At 35.5% G+C, this 26,035-nt stretch overlaps 1 protein-coding gene across 2 annotated transcripts in view; it reads right to left on the reverse strand.

Annotated features, from left to right (window-relative positions):
* The window catches only part of LOC121368032 (dynein heavy chain 3, axonemal-like), a 168,537-nt gene that overhangs the window by 6,583 nt on the left and 135,919 nt on the right, over positions 1 to 26,035 (reverse strand). Inside the window, exons 66-81 of one of the 2 annotated variants that reach the window (XM_041492542.1) lie at positions 24,977 to 25,114; positions 24,040 to 24,144; positions 23,395 to 23,555; positions 22,449 to 22,620; positions 21,570 to 21,692; positions 20,286 to 20,463; positions 17,927 to 18,025; positions 13,352 to 13,428; positions 12,574 to 12,660; positions 10,666 to 10,872; positions 8,765 to 8,902; positions 7,146 to 7,406; positions 5,899 to 5,991; positions 5,081 to 5,179; positions 3,673 to 3,855; positions 1,019 to 1,111 (exon numbers count right to left, since the gene is read on the reverse strand). In XM_041492542.1, the coding sequence (XP_041348476.1) occupies positions 1,019 to 1,111; positions 3,673 to 3,855; positions 5,081 to 5,179; positions 5,899 to 5,991; positions 7,146 to 7,406; positions 8,765 to 8,902; positions 10,666 to 10,872; positions 12,574 to 12,660; positions 13,352 to 13,428; positions 17,927 to 18,025; positions 20,286 to 20,463; positions 21,570 to 21,692; positions 22,449 to 22,620; positions 23,395 to 23,555; positions 24,040 to 24,144; positions 24,977 to 25,114 (2,214 nt within the window). The remainder of the gene's footprint in view (positions 1 to 1,018; positions 1,112 to 3,672; positions 3,856 to 5,080; positions 5,180 to 5,898; positions 5,992 to 7,145; positions 7,407 to 8,764; positions 8,903 to 10,665; positions 10,873 to 12,573; positions 12,661 to 13,351; positions 13,429 to 17,926; positions 18,026 to 20,285; positions 20,464 to 21,569; positions 21,693 to 22,448; positions 22,621 to 23,394; positions 23,556 to 24,039; positions 24,145 to 24,976; positions 25,115 to 26,035) is intronic. The other variant, XM_041492543.1, reaches the window with a different exon arrangement.

Genomic DNA, 26,035 nt, shown 5'->3' on the forward strand with positions numbered 1-26,035 from the left:
ACTGATTAAACAATGTGCTGTATATCAAGCTCAGTTCAGTATAAATTAATATCCCAATGTAATTTTTGAGCTTCACAGTAGTACTGCAGGTATATGGAAGACAAGATATAATCAGAGGTTTAATTGCCCCATGGACCTGTTAGGTTTTTCCTCCATTTAAATTAGTGCCTTATGACAGGTACGGTACATTATAAGGCTGTGTTATGACTTATCTAATTTCTTTTTGACCACCTGATCTTAATCTAGCGACCAAATTTAATGAGCAGAATTTTCTTTATTAATTATATTAATTAGAGATGTGCATCAAAATTTTAAAGGCCCACTATTTAATTTTTGGATGTAAATTTTAAAATTGTCCGCTTAATTTGTTTCTGTCCCGGGACAAGACCCTGGCTATCCAGAGACAGGCCCCGGGACGGACATGCTCGAAACTCTAGTGGTATATGAGCATGTCAAAATTACTCACACTCGCTGTGTTATGAACTATCCAGTTTATGGAAAAGTGCTCATAAAAGTTTCTTTGCAGCTATTCAGTAAGAACAAAGTACAGTGAAACCAATCAAAACCGGACAGGTCCTTTTTTACTTTTGAAATCAGTACAGAAAATAACCTCTCTAAGCTGGATACCTCTAAAACCGGACATTTTACTTGGCCCCGAGAGTGTCTGGTTTAAAGGGATTTCATTGTATATGTTTGATATACTGGTAGCTGATTTTCATTATCTAGACTAGTATTAAAATAAATATAAGTTATAAGAGCAGACTATAAGCAGATATTTTCAGGAGGGTACCAAAGGCAAAAAAGTCACATGGATGAACTCCTTAAAAAAGTATGGCATTTATGAAATTAAAATCATAAACAAATTGTTTAAATGGAGGGAACACTTGAAATATTTTTTGGGGGACTGGTACCCCCTGGATTCTCCCCTTGAGTTCGACATCAAATATCAAAAGTTTCAAATGAACTGAGTGTCGTTAAACAAATATTCCCTTTGTTTCCTGTAGCTACATATACGTACCTTGAAGAACTGCAGTCTGGCCAACAAGTCTGTGATGTAACTTCCTAGAGGCTTCAGAGATGGATACGACTTTGCTGCCCACATGGCCGGAACCTGAAACAAAACATTCTCTCAATTAAAGGGACATTCCTGAGTTTGCTGCATTGTAAGATGTTTTCGACTAATAAAATAATTCTACAATTAAACTTACATATTAAATATATTTTCTTGTTTAGAACATCAGTGTCTGTGTATTCAATGTGTTTCTGGTCATCTTAATATTTGTAAGAAGCCCAAACTGGATTTTGTTTTTAAATAATTTTGTATGTACGAAAAAATATATTTTAGAAAATAAAATGAAATTTAACCTAGTACAAATATTACAATGATCAGAAACACGTTTAATATACACCCACTAATATTATATGCAGAAAAATATATTTGATATGTAACTACAATCGTTAAAAAGTCTGTTAGTTAATAACATCTTAAAACTTGCAGCCAACTCAGGAATGTCCCTTTAATAACAGGATTATTACCACTAGATATACTGAATAGCTAATAGTGTCATCCATACAGATTTAAATTCTATAGTATATTCATTCTTATTTTAGAAACATTTCAGTCAGGAATTATTATAGCATACATTCTATAATGACATAAGTTCCACACTCAGGTGTTTTTGGGGAGGGATCCAGCAATGCCACTACCACTACCCCAAACTTTGACACTAAACTTCAATTATCTATAACTATTCCAAGATGCTATTACTTAAATTCAGAACTAAAATGACACATGACAAATATGCAATCCTACTTTTTAGATTTATTTGTTAACTATAATACCATACTCCACACACCAAAAATTATTCAACTTAACAGTTTCTAATAAATTATCTTTAACTGTATGTTGACTCAGCTGTATTTTAACAGTATCAATAATGCATCATAAACATATGGCTAAGGACCACACATATATTGAGAGGAAACCCGCTGTCGCCACTTCATGGGCTCATCAATCTTTTCAATTAGCATCAAGGGATCTTTTATATGTACCATCCAATGGGCCCACCGATGGGAATCAATCCTAAATCGATCGCGCATCAGGCGAGCACTGTACTGCTGAGCTACGTCCCGCCCCCTAATGCATATTGAGATTCAGGAGAACCCCAGGTCAATATATTGTTTATATATTTCACACAACTGATCATTTGTAATCCAGTAAGCCTGTTCTAATTACAAGCAAACCATAACCCTGATTTATATCATTTGTAATCCAGTAAGCCTGTTCTAATTACAAGCAAACCATAACCCTGATTTATATCATTTGTAATCCAGTAAGCCTGTTCTAATTACAAGCAAACCATAACCCTGATTTATATCATTTGTAATCCAGTAAGCCTGTTCTAATTACAAGCAAACCATAACCCTGATTTATATCATTTGTAATCCAGTAAGCCTGTTCTAATTTACAAGCAAACCATAACCCTGATTTATATCATTTGTAATCCAGTAAGCCTGTTCTAATTACAAGCAAAACCATAACCCTGATTTATATCATTTGTAATCCAGTAAGCCTGTTCTAATTACAAGCAAACCATAACCCTGATTTATATCATTTGTAATCCAGTAAGCCTGTTCTAATTACAAGCAAACCATAACCCTGATTTATATCATTTGTAATCCAGTAAGCCTGTTCTAATTACAAGCAAACCATAACCCTGATTTATATCATTTGTAATCCAGTAAGCCTGTTCTAATTACAAGCAAACCATAACCCTGATTTATATCATTTGTAATCCAGTAAGCCTGTTCTAATTACAAGCAAACCATAACCCTGATTTATAAATCCAGTAAGCCTGTTCTAATTACAAGCAAACCATAACCCTGATTTATATCATTTGTAATCCAGTAAGCCTGTTCTAATTACAAGCAAACCATAACCCTGATTTATATCATTTGTAATCCAAATAATAATATTTATTTATTTTAATTAACCAAATATCGAAGAACAGACAAAAGACAATAGAACCTGTTACACTACATGTACTTTATTAAATAAGAGTTGTAGTTTAGTTTTTTGATGTTAGCATTTAACATTTTATGTATTTTATTTTTGCTGGTCAACCAGACTATGTTTTTATTATACATATATGAACATGGAAATAAAGTTTTTGTATTGTATTGTAATCCAGTAAGCCTGTTCTAATTACAAGCAAACCATAACCCTGATTGATGTTTCTTTTGGTGTTCAGCATAGTAATTAACAGCCAAAACACCCAGGCTACCACCCAGAGGTGGATCTAGGGGGGAACAAGGAGACCCATCCCCCCAAAAAGTATTCAAATGCCCCCCTCTTCTTTTATTTATATTTATTTTTATATTTTTTCATGGGATGCCTTTGTACGAGTTAATGTAGTTAATGTACCCTTTCCCTGTTAGTCCTCCACATGCCCCACACAATATTTCTTGGATCTGCCCCTGCCAGTAATATCATCTATCAATTTACATCACTGGGGAAGATGGTGCATTTTAAGAACCAAAGAAATATGTGTACTTCAAACTACATTAGTTGTAAGAACTGTGGTTGAGTCATGGATTTACATTTACATGCAAAACTAGGCTTACAATGTTTTGTGAAACTGGGCCCCGACCCCCGTGGTCTACAGTTCGTACCTTGCCGACCATCATGCTGTCGACTACGTCCTCGAGCTCCGATGACATCACAATCTGACCCTTGATGGCCTTCCTCGTGTCCTGCAGACTGTGGCGCACCGCGTCCGTGAGGCGGTTGAATCGAATCAGCTCCTGAATCAACACCGTGTTCATCGATTCTTCGTACTTCACGGGATACCGTGCCTGAAACGAGACATATGTACACATGGGGGACGCAGCTCAGAGGTAGAGCTGGCATCTGAGGTGCAATGTAACATACAGAGAATCCTTCCATTTCTTGTTTCTTTTTTTTCCACCACAAAAATATACAATATAGAATATAGTACTGATAAAATAAACATGTAACAATAAAATACAGGTAGATGATGTATTACAATATGGTCTCATACGAATTAACATAAATATAAAAAAAATTAATCTGTAAATCATTTCTGTATATTCTGTAAATATAATGTACCCAAAAATAATTCTGAAAAATAAATGTACATTGTACATTATACTTTATACAATTAGTTTTCTCCAACAATTCTACTTTTCTTCAAAGTGGTTTGTTCTGTTATTTATTATGGAAATATACTTATCTATATGATAATATGTGTTCAGACTATTCTGGAAGCCAGTTAAAGTTAGTTGTTGAGTTTTGCATTTTGATGTGTATATGTACTGTTTGGCAATGAGCAGTATTAAATTTATAATATTATTGTTTTTAGAATAGTTAGGGTTGCCTAAAAAAATTGTTTGTGCATTCACCTGAAGTCTGATTTCTCTTTTCTTAATAGTGTGTGTGCATGCGTGAGCAACATTTTTTTTTTTAAAATCTTGATTAGCCATATTTTTAGTCAGTTGAAAGTTGATTAGCAACTACTGTTTAATGTTTTAGAATTGTGTAGCAATCTCTGAAATGTGCGTACCCGGTAGCTATTAACAACACGATACTGAAGTTTGTTTTTGCTCGTGCATGCATGCATGTGTTTGTATAAGCACCAGTTATTATTTATAAGTATGATGCTTAATTCAACATTCCGTATGCAATTTAAAAAATAAAATAAATAAATCTATAATATGAACACACGTTTTAGTGATTGTTGCTTTTCATTCTATTCTAATATTTTATCTTGATCATTCTTAAATATTTTGATAAAAGGCAATTCTAAACAGGTGATATATATTTGCCTTGACAAATTGTCACTGTACACCACTGATCTACCTTGAAAGGTGATTTTGTTGGTCTAACATTTTAAAACTGCTGTTGATAAAACTAAACTTTTAAATGCAATGTAAAAGTGCATGGTTATTAATGTTAAACCAAAACACAATATCTAATACAATAGCATCAACAGCCATGCAGATACATGAACTAGTTTGTCAGACCGACTGCTTGAATATACTACATGACTGTTTTCCTCACCTGCACATCTTCAAGATTAAAATCAGCTGGAATCTTTGAAAGAATGTCACTGGCCAGTTGTTCAATTAATTCTTGTGATGATACGCCACTTCCTGAATTCTAAAACGTAAGCATTTTTGTCTAAATTACCGGTAATATACATGATGTGTGCACACTCTCTCTCTCTCTCCCTACTTCCTCAACTCCCCTTCCCTCTCCCTGCCTCCCTTCTCTCCCTGCCTCCCCCCTCCCTCTCTCTCTCTCTCTCTCTCTCTCTCTCTCTGAGGTGAGAATTAAAAAGAGGAAATCTAGAGGGGTCCTGCAAATTCTTGAAATCCTAGGTTAAAATCTGTGCCATCTGACATATTTTGGAGGAAAGGACGATTAAAATGCGAGGAAACACAATGTTCCAAGAGAGGAAAACAGCTGATCCAAGGAGAATTCCCACTCCTGCTCTCTCTCTCTCTCTCTCTCTCTCTCTCTCTCTCTCTCTCTCTCTCTCTCTCTCTCTCTCTCGTCTCTCTCTCTCTCTCTCTCTCTCTCTCTCTCTCTCTCTCTCTCTCTCTCTCTCTCTCTCTCTCTCTCTCTCTCTCTCTCTCTCTCTCTCTCTCTCTCTCTCTCTCTCTCTCTCTCTCTCTCTCTCTCTCTCTCTCTCTCTCTCTCTCTCTCTCTCTCAAAACCCTCCCTCCCTCCAAAATGCTGAAATAACAACATGTTAAGATACCAAATAGCCGTATTTTCCAATATGCTGAGGTGTCATTAAACAAACATTCCTTTCCTTTATTTTAGCATATAACATGGACACTTGATAATAGTAATGGTATTACATGACAACACACCTGTCTAGGTAGTGTCAACAGAATTCCCTCAAACATCTGCTGTGTTTCATGTTGGTCCTTTGAGATATCAGCGTTCTCATGTAATCCAAATACCTGTCAGAAAAAAGAAATATTAAAGTATTCTACATGTATGTACACTGTTATTCAGCTGGAGAAGACAACGTTAATGTGTCCCACTTCTTCTGTTATTGAGCTCCCCCTCCCCCACATCAGCCCTGCCTTATTTATTCTACAATAGGTATAGCTTTGTAATTACCATAGGGCCTAATAAATAAAAAGTAAAAAAGTAAGTTGAAAGACAAGGTCAGGTCAGGTCATAGGGTTTTACGTGCACATTCAGAACAAGCTGTTGTAGCGCACGCCTATCGTGGGCACAAGAGCCGGCCTTGGCCTTGTCCATGACAGGAAAGGTGGGGGAGGGGAGAGGAGGGACCGCCTGCACTGGCAGGTGCAAGGGAGCACCAGCAGCCTGATCAAATCGGTAGCAGGCGGGTGGGGGTGGTGGTGGTGCTATGGAATTTTGAATGGAGCAGTTAATGCCAAAGAGAAAAGGTGCGCAATTTTGTTGAGGAAATTTGGCACAATTTTGAACGGTCGGTTGAAAGTTAAATGGCAGAGCTAGTATAGGTTTTGACATTAGTGAATCGAGAGTAGCTCATTAGTTTTAGACCTATAAAGACAAGGTAACCTATTTACATTAATATTTTTGGCATTTTTCTTTATATGTGGTACAAAATTATTTTAAATAAGAAAAACCCATCATGTGTATGGTTTTTGTGTGCATAACACTGGTCAAAATTTACTCAAAAAACAATTTTTAGAAATTACCTATGATCAAAACTTGCTAACAAGATATAACACTAACAAAAACTGACCATAAATGTCTTAGTGCCCTAAAATTAACTTTGTTGAGTGCAATGGCACAGCCAGCATGAGGCAGACGAGGAGCTTGTCCCATCTGGAATTTCCCCAGATTTATTTTACTTTTCCCATGACAATGATATTTATTTTACAGGTCTGGGTTTACTTCGGCATTTTTTCCTCTCGGGGTATGCCCCAGGAGTGTATTATAATATTCTTTTGATCGTATACTTCAAGATGTGGAATCGAAGGCAACTTTCTAATATAGTCCACATAGCTTTGGTAATCTCCTTTGGTGACATATGCAAAAACTTACCAAAAAATTTCTTCTTGCCCTAAAATTAAGTTTGTTGAGTATATATTATAATATTCCTTTGACTATTTACCTCAGGATGTGGAATCAAAGGCAATGTTCTGATATAGTCCACATAGCTTTGGTAGTCTCCCTTTGGTGGTGCGTAATACAGGCCGCTATCGGAGAAGTTGTAGTGGTCGTCGGTGATGATTCTCTCGTTGTAGAAGATCTGCAGTAAGCTGACAATGAGCCGGCGATCCTGGTCGTCGGTGACACGCCCCCCATAGTTACACTCCCCAGTCAGGTACGTCAGCGCCTCTAGAGGAGTTTTCACATAGGTATTGAGGAAGAGCTGAAAGTAAAAGTTAAAGTTTGTTTTGTTAAATGACACCACTAGAGCCCATTGATTTATAATTACCACTAACAACTAACCCAGTCCTGGACAGACAGCCCAGATAGCTGATATGTGTGTGTGTGTGTGTGTGTGTGTGTGTGTGTGTCCAGGACAGCGTGCTTGAACCTTAATTGGATATCAGCATGAAAATAAGTTGAAATGAAATGAAAATGATTTATTGATCATCGGCTATATTGGATGTCAGTATTGACACTAACATTTTGGTAATTCTGAGGAAACCCATTAAATTTTTTCATTAGTTTGCAAGAGATCTTTTATTTGCACTTTTCTGCAGATAGGATAACACATACCATGGCCTTTGATATATCACTCGTGGAGCACCAGTTGGGATGGGTTAAAACTGAATGAGAGACTGGATCTACTGACCTATGCATCTCAGTGAGCACTCTACTAACTGAGGGGCGGGACACAGCCCAGTGGTAAAGCACTCGCTTGATGCACGGTCGGATCGATTCCAAACTGGCCGCGCTTTACCACTGGGCTACTTCCCACCCCAGCCATAGTATAAATACATTATACGATACTAGTAGAAAGAAATATGGGATCACACCAACACTAAGAGGAGAGAGCGACTGCAGCCAAAACCCTGATCCATTGTGTCGGGAAGTTAACGGTCTTACTGATATTCAATCTTACAGTTACTGACATTCAGTCCAATAGGAAGGAAGGAAATGTTTTATCTAACGACACACTCAACACATTTTATTTACGGTTCTATGGCGTTGGACATATGGTTAAAGACCACACAGATATTGAGAGAGGAAACCCACTGTCACCACTTAATGGGCTACTCTTTTCGATTAGCAGCAAGGGATCTTTATATGCAACATCCTACAGACAGAATAGTACATACCACAGCCTTTGTTACACCAGTTGTGGAGCAATGACGGGAACGAGAAATAGCCCAATGGACCCACCGATGGGAATCGATCCTAGATCGATCGCGCATGAGGCGAGTGCTGTACCACTGAGCTACGTCTCGCCCATTCAGTCCAATATTACATCTTTGTACAGACATTACGATGCAAATATTGTTCTACAATACCAAGTGTTCCCTTTCTTCTTCCTCTCAGTATATTATAATGAGATGGCATTAAACAAACATTCCTTTTCTCCTTTCTTAATATGTATTTAATTATATAATGAATAAGCTATATACCATCCTCCACTCCCCATTAACACACACACTTTCATACTTCATACATATAATTGAGGAGATTCTGGAAGATTTCATTATATACCCTCTCCCTGTAGCAAACCATACCCATAGACAGGGCCTGGAGGATAAATTATACCTCTAGCTGGCGAATGGAGATTCTGAGATCTGATTCATTGAACTCGTATGGAATGTTCCAGCCAAGTGCTCCAAACTTCCTCCGCTCTTGTATCAGGGCGTGGAAGAAACACAGACCAAACAGCAACTTCTCAAACACCTGCAATCACAAAGTATAGAGTAGTAAATAAAAACAAAACATAAACAAAACAAACAAAATGAAGTCGAATGAAATAAGATTATATTGGTAGCTCAGTGACCAAAAGGAAGGAAGGAAATGTTTTATTTAACGACGCACTCAACACATTTTATTTACAGTTATATGACGTCAGACATATGGTTAAGGACCACACAGAAATTGAGAGAGGAAACCCGCTGTCGCCACTTCATGGGCTACTCTTTTGGATTAGCAGCAAGGGATCTTTTATATGCATCATCCCACAGACAGGATAGTACATACCACAGCCTTTGTTACACCAGTTGTGGAGCACTGGCTGGAATGAGAAATAGCCCAATGAGTCCACCAACAGGGATCGATCCTAGACCAACCGCGCATCAACTCAGTGACCAAGACAAACACCAGGCATCTCTTTATTTCAACTCATAATAGATGTTTTATTGATGATGTGATACACAATGTAGCTAATGAATGTTCAAGTTATGTTGCTGATGGTAACATACATTTTTAAGTGATATATGGATAGGTTCTACATGGATCGCCTTTTAATAACTGTATTGATACATGCAATATTCACACACACCCACACACACACACATACAGACACACACACACACAACACACCCCTCAGCTTTCTAGTACAGTAGGTTAGATATTAGCAGTTAGTAAGAGAGAGAGGTTGGTGCAGCGGCCTTACACCTAATCAACGAGTTGTTAAAACTTGCTTTGAGTGGGAGCCGATATTGGGGTGTGAACACAGTACCAATGGATAAACCACTACACCAAGGCTGGTGACATACTACGACTCACAAAACAATTTTTCTGCAACTACACAAAGTACTGAGGTTTATTACAGTCAAGAAAGAAGACTTAAAGGGTCAGACCCTAGTTTTTAAACACTAAGGCATATTTTTCACTATTAAAGCTATTCATGATCTCTGAAATCAGACATTACCTTCATTGTATTGTTTAGATTATCCATTTTTGTACAACCGAAGTGTTTCTGGTCATCCTGGTGTTTCTAATACCACAAAATGCACATGATTTTAACAAGTAACTGTTATGGAGTTGAGTTCTAGTCTATTTTTAATGGTATTTCACCATTTCCACATCACAAACTCGTTTCACTCTCTTGTAACGTTATCCAAATGTGTTACAGGTTTGTAACTTAACCAAACCAGTGTCAATTTTTACTGGCTGAAACCAGGGTCTGCACCTTTAACCACTACACTAGCCGAGACCGGTTACACACTCACCTAAGAGTAACAACATACTGCACCTGAGGTTTACTACAGCCCTGGAAGAAGATGTAACCACTACACTGAGACCAGTCACACACTGACCTGATAATTTCTCTGTAACTACATCAGCACCTGAGGTTTATTACAGCCCTGGAGAAGACGTAGCCACTACACTGAGACCAGTCACACACTGACCTGACAATTTCTCTGTAACTACATCAGCACCTTAGATTTATTACAGCCCTGGAGAAGACGTAGCCACTACACTGAGACCAGTCACACACTGACCTGATAATTTCTCTGTAACTACATCAGCACCTGAGATTTACTACAGCCCTGGAGAAGACGTAGCCACTACACTAAGACCAGTCACACACTGACCTGACAATTTCTCTGTAACTACATCAGCACCTGAGGTTTATTACAGCCCTGGAGAAGACGTAACCACTACACTGAGACCAGTCACACACTCAACTGACAATTTCTCTGTAACTACATCAGTACCTGAGGTTTATTACAGCCCTGGAAGAAGACCGGATCTGACACGGGGTCGTTGAGGTAAGATCTGAGTAGGTTTGCCCTCAGTCCCTTCGGTGGTTCGTTGGTCATCTTGACCCCGTTCTGCAGGACGGACACGGGAAACACAGGGGATGGGTAGCTGGTGAGCCACAGTCGGAAACTCGGCTTGGTGCGGGCCGGGTCACTGATCACCTGAACAACACGGAAGAGGACTTGGTTTACTAAGGTCGATGACAGTCACTCTACACACCCTTGTTTTGGCTTTGTACACAATAAATTTAGCATATTTCACCGGCATTTCACTTGAATTCCATATTTCGTAAATGGTACAATTTTTTAATTACAAGATTTTCTTTAAACACATTCAGGTGCATTAGTAATGTTAAAAAAAAAAATTCAATAGGAATTTTGCATTGGAATTTTTTAGCATTCTGAAAACGGAAACGTCATGCACCTAGTTTATTGTTATTGAACAGAGATACAATGTATAAAGTGACATCAATAGAATACTGACATCATTAAAATTTGAAATTAGCTGTATTATCACAATGCTTCGCCAAATTAAAATAAAAACTAGTTTACTAACCATGACCCCTGTTAAAATTCTATAATGAGAAGACAACACTGTTTACAGGTCGGTATGTTTTTATTTTTCACAATTCTGGACAAAATATTCAGATTAAAATTTAAAAGATAAAAGAAATAAAAAGTATCTTCTGTCAAATATATCATATCAAAAAATTACCAATGGATATGTTTTATTTATTGTGTACCAAGCCAAATCAAGGGTGCGAAAAGTGACTTTTGTTTTCCTTAGGTAGGTGAATGATTATAGGAAGCATGAATATACTATGGTATACAGAGACTGTTTTGTTATGTTCCAACATACATTATACCCAAGAATATAAGGTACTTCATAATATTTATCCAAAGTCTAAAGCCCTAATCCTAACCATAATGCTTGAATTGAATAAATAATCATGATCCAGTATTTCTATCAGTAAACTGACGACATTTTATTTTATGCCAGAATGTATTATTGCTTACACATGCACTAACAACAGGTTTATGTGCAGCCGAACTCATAAATGACTAATATAGGTTTCAGTACACCTGGCACTTTGTGTGTATTCACGTAAAATGCAGCCCCTAAAATAGCCCATGGCAACTGACAATGCTGTGGAGTTTTTAATTATCATTGGCACGTTTGTTTTTTTGCTATGGATTATATTTGATTTGTTTTTTTGCACGGCATGTTTTTTGCCACAGAAATTTTTTGTAATTGCAGGGGTTAGAAAATGTGTGGCCATTCTGATGAAAATGAATTAGCTCATGTCAGATTAATTAGCAGTGAAATCAGACAAAGAATGAGTAAGATCTGGCGCAAAGTTCACAAAACATCATACGTACCTTGACATTTATGGCTAGCAGCCGTACATAGGAATATTTTCACATTAAATATTTTTATTAAATAATTAAATTTCCATTACGTTCATTACAATATAACGTCATCCCATTGGTCCAGCCGTAACAACAGGAGTTTGCTCAGTTCTCGATTAATGTAAAAATTACATCGTCAGGGAACGTCATACCTGATGACCTCATTTTATATTGGTAATTTGTCTTACAGAGCATTATTGTTTTAACCAAAAAAAATAATTCAAAATGAAATATAAACTTTTAATGTTATTATTAGTAAGTATGTTTCAAATTTAATTGTAAGTACTGTCTGTTATATGTTTTATGTTCATCTGGGTATGAACAAAACAAATCATCCGCAAACTTATGTGAGAACGGCTTTGGTGATTCACACAGTTTGCTGATCGAGTTTTTTTGTTCATACCCAGATGAACGTAAAAGAAATAACAAGACAATCCTTAAATGAATACTTACTGATTCACAAATTCTCTCTAGTTCTGGTAACCATGATGCTGCTAGATGGCAGTTCTGTAAAACAACCCACGTTCCTGCTTCTATAGCCTAGAAAGGGAAATAAATCGTAACTAAATACATATACAAAATACAGAATATAACAATTATGATCTATTTATATTTTCAGATTAAAACAATGTGTGAGGTTTTTAAAAAAACAAAACAAGAGAGAAGATTAATTTCATTGCCAATAAAAATATTAACTTGTGTTCCTAGGTTACTATATATTCCCCTGCATTATAATTACAGCAAGTATTTGTTAAATTTTGTCTTGCTACTATGTTGGTAAAGGTAGCTTATGTGATCAAGTTTCTTCGTTCAGTGTACATTTGTCTTATGCACACACTGAAAAGAATACTTGTGTGAGATTTGTGGTATTACATAGTAATATTCCACATATGTAGGAACAAATTTAGACACATTTGGTTGGTTGCTCCATGGTGATTATACCTAATGTTGATGTTACACATTCCACTAAAATTAACATAATTTAGCCAAAATGACTGCCATCTAAAATTAAATGGTACATGTATCTAATGGTCACTCATGTAGTACTGTCTATCACAGCTATCATGTTACCAAATAAACCTACATATTTATAAATGTACTGGGGTATCATTAAATAAATATTGCTTTCTTTCAGTTTATTTTTCTAGAACAATAAACATATTTTTTACAAATCCATTTCCCAGTATTATAATATACAGAGGAAGCCTTTCCACCATACCATACATCTTACCTCCTCAATCATTTTCTCTGCAATTGGACCTTGACCTTGACCCAAAGATATGGTTGCCAACCGTTTGTTGCCTGCACCTGAATGTTAGCAAACATCTCATTAATTCAAAAGCACAATATCTAAAAAGCCATAATTAAACTCCAAATCAGCCAATGTAAAAGTGAAAAAACATACCCATTAATAACCTAGAAATTATGACAAATTACAGTGAAAACATAAGTAATGTAATAAAATATGAAGAAATTATTTTTGCATCTTTTAATACAATTAATCCTGTTACAAATATCACCTTGTATGATAATCACTTGTTTACAGAAAGATTACCTCCTCTTACATGCCTCAATACAAAGGCCACCTGTAAATAAAGGCTAGATTTAATAAGGCCCTTGAGTGGCTGTTATAGACAAGTTCTGCAATAATACTGTCTTATTATATATTATATAATTCCATCTGATATACATGTAAGTATTGAGTACTTCCCATAAAAGAAAAGCCATTAATAGCATGTAAATAATATTTAAAACCACAAAGGTGAAATCAGAGCGCACATGTTCATCCTGGTTGAAGGAAAAATGATACCATACAAATGTCTGGTAGTAAAACCTGACTAAAAATACATAAATTCTGATAATAATACAACTGACATTAAACTAATTATAAAATATTTGTTATAAATTAAAAATTGAATCAACTGTGGGAGCTAGATCAAGAAATAAAGAATGAAAGCAATTGCATGGACCAAATCACAAACAAAGCACCAAATGAAAACTTAAATAGATTCAGTAATCATATCAAGGCTATATGCACCTGATCTGTTACCTAAATGTGATGCATATATGTAAAAATGTTTCGTTTTTATTGTTTTGTTTGCCGATATGTGGGGCTTTTTGTTTTTTAATTGGGTTTTTTTTTTGTCTGTTTCTTTTTCTTTCTTTTTTCACTTCACTTAAAACATCCTGTTAAAAAAAAATCAAATAATTTCAACATGGTTCAACAAAATACTGAGAAAAAAAAATCAAACTAAAGGACAGGTAAACTTGCATATATACACTGTATACAGGTAATGTATAAAAGAGTTTGATAATATATCATAGAAAAAACCCATCCACATTTGAATTCTTGTGTGACTTCTAAACTGAAGTATGTCTTCAAATCTCGTATTATTTTTGCAGTTTATCCAAGGTAACCACTATGGTAACTTACAATTTATATTATTTAAAAATCCTGCAAGGAATAAACCGTTTCAATGGGAAAATTAGAAACAATTATAACATTTAATAATTATTCACAGGTTTAATATATTTGCCATTGGGTGTATTTTTAGAAATCCTGTGATACTGGTATGCTCTAAAAAAAAGTCACACTGACTGTCATAATCTTAAAGGAATTAATGAATGAATGAATGTTTAATGACACCCCAGCACAGTGTTATTTTAAATGAGTCATAATTATACAGGAAATATGGAAAATGATTTTTCTTTATCTCTGATTTTTAACATTTAAGTGTAACATATAAGTACGTGCACATGACTAACACTTGTACAGAAGAGATGGATGTGCCTGAGTTTTCTGCCATTGTAAGATATTTCCAACAAACTGATCCTTTTTAACAAGTAAACTTACTTACTTAATTAATCCTCTTCATGTGCAGTCACACATAAGGCCAAGTAACAAGTAAAACTACATCTTAAATATATTTCTATTTTTTAGTTCAGAATATCAGTATTTGTACATGTATATTCAATGCATTTCTCATTGTCCTGTTTGTAGTAACTTAAACTTCACTTTATATCCTAATATATACAATGTAGTTTGTCTCCTACATGTAGAATTATTGAGAAGCAAAATCCAGTTTGGACTATACTACTAACATTGGGATGACAAGAAACACGTACTGAATATACAGACACTGATGTTTAAAAAACATAAAGGTATTTAATATCTAATTTAGTTATTAAAAAAGGCTTTCAGTTAAAATCATCTTAATATGGCAGTAAACTCAGGTCATTTTCTTTAAGACATGGTATTTTATGTTACAGAACAAAATCTACTTTTTTTGTCAACAATTAACTATTGTATACTACTAGGTAACAGATATTACACACATGTACTACCTTGGACAAAACATGGAAACATGCAATAAAATTAATACTGTAAATAAAAATATATTAGTGATCTTAACATTTAGCGAAATTCAAATAAGTGACATATTAATGGTATAAAACTTTACCAAAGTTGGCATTGTCAGATATTTTAAATAATAAGCTTAAGTTGTAGGGTCATATGAAAGAATATACTTTTGAGATATCTTGACATTATGCATCTTAAAGACACTTAAATTTAATAAACAATTGCAGTAATATGAATGCTAGCTAACTAACTAACTATTGTTATCATCAACAGCATGTAACTACTGTTGTGTGTTCAGTTAATCACCAACAAAATAATTGCACAAAAGTCTTTCACAACAGTTTCTTTTGTTGGTCTCTTTAAATTTAGCATCACAAAATAATAGTCTCTCTAAATACGCTAATATTTTATGCTAACTAACATTTCCTGATTTACATTATAGTATATTACTTGTACATGCAAAAATAAGCAGGGTAAAAACATACTAACTGATGCATCCAGTGGCGGATCCTAAAAATCCATTATGGGGGGGGGGGGGGGGGCGGGCAGCAGTGACATGAGGTGGAATGCCAAGGGAACTTTGGGGGAGTTTTGGATGGGGATCGTAATTTAAAAAAAAATTAATATATAATAAAATTATAACAATCGCAAAATTTAGGGGGGTGGTCCCCTGCCCCCCCCCCCCCCCCCCCCCCCCCCCCCCCCCCCCCCCCCCCCCCCCCCCCCCCCCCCGATCCGCCTCTGGCATCTCAACATTCATCAACATTTTAAAATGCTATCTCATGACAAATAATGTTGTAGAACATAACCTCAAATAATCATCATCTAGAGATAGAAACATTTATTGTATAAGAATAGTATACCTGTTCCTTCCCAACTGCTAAGATATACATGTGAATTGTGAGTCATACAGAAATGTTAAATGATAAAGTCACCGATGGTCCTTCAGATGCATGTTCCACACATGCTGAATTACAGTTGTAAATATTTGCCCAAGCCAAAGAGTTAATGAACATGAGTGGACAAATGTAGTGGAGAAACTAATGATTTTGAAATAAAGTAAGGAAAGAAAAAGAAATCATGGTTCACAGATTTTGAAAGAAGTTAGTTTCAGTTCTGATTCCAGAAAGAAGCATATAATTATTATTATCTTTATAGTTTCAACATGAATTAAAAATTTCTGATTCATATAATATTATTCTGAACATGAATAGCAAATCATTCACAACATTTTCCTAAACACACACATTCTATATTAGCTACTTAATAATTTACTAGGGTCTAACATCTATGACATATACTAGAGGATAGTCATTACAGGTCAACAGTTACAATTACCAGCACTAGACATCATAACTGGTATTGTAATAGATGTATTTATATCTTAAATTTAGTCAAACCTTTGTTAAGCAACTGCCTCAGTAAGGATAAAAAGTGGTCCGTTAAAACAGCTGCATTCTTGATGAATGAATACAGATGAATTTGTACTATATTAGATGATTTGTAGGACTATGAGATTGTTTAACAGAAATGAAATATGAACAGTCTGTAACAGTTACTATATTTTAAAATATTTTATTTGTGCTTATTTGTTCTCTTTTTTCAGTGCAAAAATTAATTCAATACCTCTCCACACACCCCATTTTCAATACCTTTCCAACATTCTAAATTGAACAGTTTTATATATATATACTCTCATTTATCTGAGAATTACATATTTTGTTTTCATTGTGCTACAGAGAAATAAAATTCATTCTAGGCACACTGACATCAGATTCTAGCAGATGAACATGCGTACATGCACATTGTATACATGCATATTATTAGCTAGTCAGTTGATCTGTATATGCAGGCAAGCTATTCCAAAGACACATTTAGCTGCATACAAATAAAATATTTTTAGCCAATCAAACATGCATTTGCATTTTAAAAAATATATCCCCCTCCCCCTCCCCCAACTAATTGGCTATCTTGACTTCTGATTGATTTATAAATGTCCAGTCTACTTAAAATTTGAAATTTTTAATATTCTATTTACCCGGTATGCTAAATATAATTACCTAAGACACAAACACGTAAATATTTTTGTTAATTAAAAAGATGAAATACCAGTACATGTATTAAGTTTTTCCTTCAAATATATATATATATATATATAAAGGCAATTGTATAGTAATGTGACCAGCTTAGCAACAATTACATACACACTTATCAACTATATTAAAAATATTTTAAAAATATTTTATAATAATTTTATCATATTGCTTGTGTAAACAACATGCCTTATCAATTAAGGCTGCAAATGCATTAAAAGTTAAAATGTTTTAGAATATTTTCATAGTGAAAATACACTATAGGGAGGAATGAGGAAAAGTTAGCTGAGGAAAGGATGGTTGCATGGAAACATGCAGAATTGAAATGAGTGGACGAGTTCCTGAAACATACGGTTGAATTCCTCGGCTGAAAGACTCTGTCCAAAGATAGACATTTTACGATTCTGCGCTGAAATCTTAGCGTGGATGCTACTAATTGATGGAACAAGTCCTGGTAGCATAGTGTGAAAGAAAACAAAGTAATAACATCACATCAATCATTTTCAATAGTTCAATTAAAATATTTTGTAAAAAAAAAAGAAAAAAAAAAGAAACAAATTTCCATGACAAATGCATAAACATCGAGATGTAATCTGCTTGTTTATAAATAAAAGCTGAAATGATTGTTAAATAGTTGAAACATCGACATGTATAATATACCTATAAAAGATAGTCATTTTCCAGCATTTCAGATCAAATCAAATCTACTTTGTGAAAATATTTTTACACAAAATACCCCAAACTCAAATGAAATAAAAAGCTGAAAAATTATATCCCTGCAGAGATAGAAATACTGCCATCCCGACGTGTTTTGTTGGTTAACATCATCACGGGCTGAGATTTGTTTTTGGTCTGTTGTCCTGTCACACCAGCAATTATTTTATGTTTATACAGTTCATATATTCACACATTAGTTTGAGACAATCATGTTTAATCCAGAAGGTTTTGTTTCGGACTTGCAGAATTTGTAGCTTGGCAGACTGGATATCTGGCAGGAATTTCAGCCAATTTCGACCCATGCCCTAGCTGTGAACATTATTGAAGCTGGTTTTAATACCCCTCCAACCCCAAACATAAAAAAATCTGATTTCAAAATCTTAGGTAACTTGATTTTTATTTACATGTAGGTACAACCAATTGTTTTACCTGCATTAAATTTGTGTAACACAACATATGTACTATTGTTCTGTATTACACTGACATGTGACCAGAACAAAGGTGTGCGTGAAATATTGCTCTCTGAGAAAGCATACATATAAAATACATAACTTCACATGTTGTTTTCGCTTCCTATTTAATGCACAACTTAAATTTGTGCAAAAATATATATATGAGTTCTTTTGTAATACGATGTGACGTCATTTGTAAATCATATATGACATCAGTAAATAAAAGGCGTTAACTGCAGAAAAAATAAAAAGGGAATTCCCCATTTAAAAGTTCCAGTCCAGATTGCACATACAGGTATGTGAGATACAAAATAAATTTATCACACGGTTTCAAAATGTTTTTATCACTATAGTAAGATTGAATAGGTATGTAATAAAATATTTTATTACCCATATGGTTAAAAATATCTTGGTATATATCAAAGTGATATGTCCCATTAGAATGCCAAGTGGGACCTAACACTTCGATGTCACACAATGACGTCATCGATTGGCACACTACAACCTTGCAGGAACGTCAACTGAATGAGTTGAGTGATATAAATTAAGATCGATTATGAGTAATAAATAGGATATTAAACTCGTTACTACTTTGTATCATGTATAATTTTCATTGTCACTTGATAAAGCTCGTGACAATTGAAAATGATTTCACTTCGGACATAAACATAAGAAACGGAAGCTCGTTTACTATCCTATAAATCTGCAAGAGGTGTCAGTAAAAGCAATTTAAAAAACATGCTATACAATATATAATCACTTTGAAATATTGAGGAGAAAAAACTACTGTAATAAAACACCAACTGTCCTATCCAATAAATATTTGTAGATTTAGGCAAATCAATATATTTTTATGGATAACATTATTTAGAAAATTAAAAAAATACTGCTCCCAATATCTTACCTTCATTTACGGGAAATGCATACAAAGTCCTTTAGAAAATATCATCTCTTTACAATACATAATAGTTGAATTTTGCAAGACTTCATACCAGTAAATAAAATAATTACTCATTTGCTTAAACAATTTACAACAAACAATAGGCCTAAATATGTTCATAGACCTAATCTTTTGGTATATTGAAATAATATTAAATAACAAGAAGCCAAAACTTTAAAGTTTAAACTTTATGGGTTTGTACAAAATTAATATGGATCAGACTCTATTACGATATTTTCAAATTTCGCAATATATTTTTATTCTTTTAAACACAGAATTTAAAATTTAAAATTAAAGTATGGCTAAAAACATTATTTCTTTTAGATTATCTTATATTAAATAAATTCAAACAAATGACTCATAGACAAAAACTATTAATCTTCATAAGCACACAACAAATAAAGCACAAAATTAAAAAAGCAAAAACAACAAACAAAACAAAACTAAATACATAGCACTAACGTGCACAAACCAAAAACAAAACATCACACAAAATTTACAAGAAAAAAGCAAAATAAAAATAACACTTGTACACATCTAACAGAAAATATAACAAAACAAAGCAAATCTTAGAATAAAAGTGCTTTGTCACAAGTTCTCACCTTTTTCTTCAGCAAACCGATAGAGACTTGCCATGGGGTCTGCACCAGGAGAGAGGACAAAAATCAGTGGTGAGAAGAAATTGGAATCAGCGTAGCACAGAGACAGGTCAAATGTTGGTGGTTCAATGTAATCATGTCCCATTCGTTCTATGATATACCTTTGGATGGCGGGTACCATCTGTAAAGAATATGGAAAACATATTAAGTTAATTTAGTTATTTCCAGATGTAGGGCGTTAAGGCAAAAGAGGGAGGAAGAGATTTATAGATGAATGGGTGATGGATGAATGGATTATTGGGCGGATTACTGGATGGATTGGATGGATTGGATGGATGGATGGATGGATGGATGGATGGATGGATGGATGGGTGGGTTTGGGTGGGTGGATGGATGGGTGAGTGGATGGATGGATGGATGAATAGATGGATTGGGTATTGGATGGATGGATGGATGGGTTGGGTATTGGATGGATGGATGGATGGATGGATGGATGGATGGATGGATGGGTTGGGTATTGGATGGATGGGTGGATGGATGAGATGGATGCACGAGTTGATGATGCATGTATGTAGGGATAAGACAGAATTAAACAGTCTAACAGAGAAAGAAAGAAATAATGGTGTTTAGACATAAATTGAAAGTAATAATTTAAAACTGGTTGTCACCTACACGTTACAGGCTGGGGACTTGTGAGCAAACTAATTATACGTCATATTCTTCCTTGTGTGGCACACCAGTAACAAAGACAGAACTCTTTCATTTGTGATTTCTTCTAGGCAGGGGTATTGGAAGGGGGCAGTTATTTATTGCCTGTCAGTTGGAGGCAATGCATAATTGTCAATTTGTTTGTTTTGTTTAATGAAACCACTTGAGCACATTGATTAATAAATCATCGGCTGTATGTCAAACATTTGGTAATTCTAACACGTAGTCATCAGAGGAAACCCGCTACATTTTTTCTAATGCCGCAAGGGATCTTTTATATGCACTTTCCCAGACTGAAAAGCACATACCATAGCCTTTGACCAGTTGCGTTGCACTGGTTGAACGACAAAAACCCAATCAGTTGAATGGATCTACCGAGGTGGTTCGATCTTGCAACACAAATACCTCAGGATATCACATACCACTGCCTTTGATATATCAGTCGTGGTGCACTGGCTGGAACTGGAAACAGCTCAGTGGGCACACCGACCGGGTGCATAATTGTCAGAGCCAAGGAGAGGCCGAGACCCCCTGGCCACCCCAGCACCCCAGGTTTCACCATCTATGCCATGATCTCACCTTGTCTGGTCGCAGACAGCGGAGTACTATGAGTTCCTGCAGTCTCGTCAGATAGTCCCAGGGTTCGGGAAATGGCTGTGTGTGGGGCGTAGTTGCATCATATACTACCTTCCATTCATCTACCTGAAATAACAATTGAAGAATTTATTGTTTTCTTATAAAAGAGAGAGAGAGAGAGAGATGGATTACTAAAATTAATTGCATTATTAAATGTAAACATTTGGGAAAAGAGGGTACCAAGAGAACTGCCGTTTCCCATATTTAAAGGGACAGTCCTGAGTTTACAACCATTGTAAAATGTTTCTGACCACTAGAGCCTTTTCAATAACATAAGAAAACAAATTAAATACATTTTCTTATTTAAAATATCAGTGTCTGTATTTACAAGGTGTTTGTTGTTGTCCTAGTGCTTGTAGTAGCTCAAACCGGATTTTACCTCCCAATAATTTTGTATGTATGAAAAAATATATGTCACAAATTAAAGTAAAAACTGAATGCTACAAACATTAGTATACGACCGCAAACACATTCGATATACAGACACTGGTATTCTAGACAAGAAAATGTATTTAGTATGAAATAGTAGTCACCAACAAGGCTCTGTTATTGCAAACATCTTACAATGGCTACAAACTCGGGACAGTCTCTTTAACAGGTAGAAGGATTTTTTGGGTATTAATCTACCATCCAGAATTCCCATCACTGAGATTTGCCACGAGGCCAAGCTAGCACTCGCGGTCACTTGCTAGACTGGCTTTTTGCAGCCAATGGTAAATGAATGACACAGGAAAAGAAACAATTGAAAAAAAAAACTCAGTCAAATTATTCGCAAAATATCCATCCAACTCAACAGGCCACAAGTATTTTCCAGTTACGTACATGTTTCTGAAAGTGATCCATGAATCCTTTGAAAGCTTTCAGGTTTGAACAGCGAACAATTTCACCCCAGGACTTGTCAGCAAGCCATTCTGATGCAGGGTTTAGGTAAGGGTTATCCAGGGCCACTCCTCCGGTCAGCAGGAACCTCCATTCAGTGTCATCTATCTGTCCCCTGAAATACATGAATGAATGAATGAATGAATGAATGAACAAATGAACAAAACGAAAGAAACGAACAAACAAATGAACGAACGAATAAATGAAGGGGTGGAGAAAGATTATGACAGAGTTGAAGAGAGAGTTGGAGAGAGGTTAGGATGTGGTAATAAATAAGAGGGTTGAAGAGAGATTAGGATGTGGAGATAAGGAGAGGGTTGGAGAGAGATTGGGATATAAAGTTAAAGAGCGAGTTGGAGAGAGATTAGGATGTAGTAATAAAGAAAGGGTTGGAGAGAGATTGGGATATAAAGTTAAAGAGAGGGTTGGAGAGAGATTAGGATGTGGAGATAAGGAGAGGGTTGAAGAGAGATTGGGATATAGAGTTACAGAGAGGACTGGAGAGAGATTAGGATGTGTAGATAAGGAGAGGGTTGAAGAGATTGGGATACATAGTTAAAGTGAGGGTTGGAGAGAGATTAGGATGTGGTAATAAAAAGAGGGTTGGAGAGAGATTTGGATGTGGAGATAAAGAGAGAGGTGAATAGAGATTAGTATGTGGAGTTGAAGAGGGGGTTGGAGAGAGATTAGGATGAAAAGTTGAACAGAGACTGAGATGTGGAGTTGGGAAAAGATAATAACTAAGATATGAGTCACAAAGAGAGGATTAGAAAGGGTCCAAGATGTGGGGAAAGGGGTCAATGTGGGCAAAGACCAGCATTTAGACATGAATAACATGAAATCAGAAAGGAGATATTAGGTGAGGAAAATGACTGTGTTATTGTCTAACCTTCCCTTCTCCAGACCTATGCACAGAAGGAAGGAGAAGAGCAGCTTGTCCTTCTCAAACACTGAGCGACACACGTTGGTGTAGATGCTGTACGTGAAGTGGTTGTTCAAGTTGTAGATTCTCGCTGCAAGATCTTCAGACGGCTCACTGTTATGGATCGACTGCAAAAGAATAAACAATCAAAGTGACAAAACTGTTAGCACATTCAGTGACAGTTGTAGAAAGCTGATCATTAAATTAATGCAACAAATATATAAACTGACCGACCTGTGGGTAGAGGTTGATGAACCAGGCAAGTGAGTACTGATATATAAAACTGACCTGTAGGTAGAGGTTGAAGAACCAGGCAAAAGAGTACTGCTATATAAAACTGACCTGTAGGTAGAGGTTGACGAACCAGGCAAGAGATTACTGATATATAAAACTGACCTGTAGGTAGAGGTTGACGAACTAGGCAAGAGATTACTGATATATAAAACTGACCTGTAGGTAGTGGTTGACGAACCAGGCAAGAAATTACTGATATATAAAACTGACCTGTAGGTAGAGGTTGATGAACCAGGCAAGTGAGTACTGATATATAAAACTGACCTGTAGGTAGAGGTTGATGAACCAGGCAAGAGATTACTGATATATAAAACTGACCTGTAGGTAGAGGTTGATGAACCAGGCAAGTGAGTACTGATACATGGGGTCGATACTGGCAAGATCAGAGATGGTGAAGAACAGCATGCTGCTGTGATGGGCAACCTAGAAACAGAGAGACAGACATATTGTACAACCTACAAACAGATATACATATTGTACCACCTAAAAAGACTGACATACAGACAAACTGAACAACCTACAAACAGACAAACATACAGACATATGGTACAACATAAAAACATACATACAGATGTAATGTACAACCTACAGACAGAAACAGACATATTGTAAAACCTAAAAACAGACATACTTTCCAACCTGTAAATAGACATACTATATAGCCTGCAAATAGATTGACATACAGACATACTGTACAGCCCTTAGATACAAAACAAAATAATTCTTAGCATAGAACAATATATTTCTTAGGTGACATACACTGCAATACTATAAATATTTCAAGAATTTAGTAAAGCTTAAAAAAAGTAATACAAAAATTGGACAATTTTAATTTTAATATGCTATTCATTTAACCTATACTAACATCAAGATTGCAAATATTTCCGAACAAAGAAGTTAATTTTGTTTAACGACACCACTGGAGCACATTGATTAATTAATCATCGGCTACTGGATGTCAAACACTTGGTATTCTGACTCATAGTCATCAGAGGAAACCCGCTACAGTTTTCCTAAATGCAGCAAGGGATCTTTTATATGCACTTCCCCACAGACAGGACAGCACATACCACGGCCTTTGACCAGTTGTGGTGCACTGGTTGGAATGAGCAAAAAACCCAATCAGTTGAATGGATCTACCGAGGTGGTTCGATCTTGCGATCAGGCGAGCACTCAACCGACTGAGCTAAATGCCCCCTCCCTGCCCATACAAAGAAGTATGAGAATATAACTGTATTAATTAATCAATACACACAGGCTTGTATCCATTCCTGACTGTATCTATCTCTGCTTCAGTGTTCGTTGCTATTAACTGTTTCTCGTGTATCTCCTGCGATAAAACACGACTGGATGAAAGAATTTCAATCGCTGTTTCATCTTCCAGAATATTTCCCTGTAAAATAATTATATACAAATTATAGACACTGATGTTAGACTGAACTTTAGAAAGATGAATGTTAGTGTCATCATATTCCAATGAGAACCTACTCAATATCAATTGTATGTACGAAAATAATGGTCATCGATTCAACAGTTTCTTTTTATTGTGGATGAAATACACATCTTTATTTCTTCAAGCATTATTTTTGGCCCCAACATTTCTAGCTTTCCTTACTATAAGCTTTTTTACTGATAACGTCTCTGCACAACTGCCGTCAACTTTCTTAGAGAGACAGTACCATATTGAATAGTCCCTAGGGTTGAAGTTGGGGGGAGGGGGGGGGGAGGATGGCAGAGATACAACATAAAAATTAAATCTTAAAGCATTGAAGGGGGCACTTTCAAAGTGTTTTATCTTAGAAGAAAATTACTTCTGTATGTATGTAGTAGAAGAACATATCAGCCCAGTTGATCTCCATTTAAAGAGGTCAGGAGCAAAAAATGATAAACCCTATTTTATCTAAAAAAAAACAATTTCTGCTATCATTACTCAGTTCAAGGTGTTATGTTCTGATTTTCGTACTCGTTTTTTGAAATCCAATCCTTTGTTTACTTTACTTATTTCAACTTAAGATCGCCCATTGTGGACTCGATATGTTTTACACAGAAATCTAACAAAAAAAACTCTTTTGCAGAATATTACTAAAATGGACTCTTTATTTGTATTACACACATTACATTTTTAGTAGATTCTCAATAGATTTTTTTAATATTAATTTGTGTACAGCAATGTATCAAGGTGAAACTTGTACCATCAATACACAACATAATAATTAAAAAACTAGTTTTGTTCAAAAGTTCTATGTTTTTTAATGTTTCATAGTGAATTAAACATCAAAAGGATGAAATAATGTACCAGAGATGAATAAAATAG

The sequence above is a fragment of the Gigantopelta aegis genome, chromosome 3 (genome assembly GCF_016097555.1).
Source record: "Gigantopelta aegis isolate Gae_Host chromosome 3, Gae_host_genome, whole genome shotgun sequence".
In the NCBI taxonomy this organism is placed as follows: domain Eukaryota; kingdom Metazoa; phylum Mollusca; class Gastropoda; order Neomphalida; family Peltospiridae; genus Gigantopelta; species Gigantopelta aegis.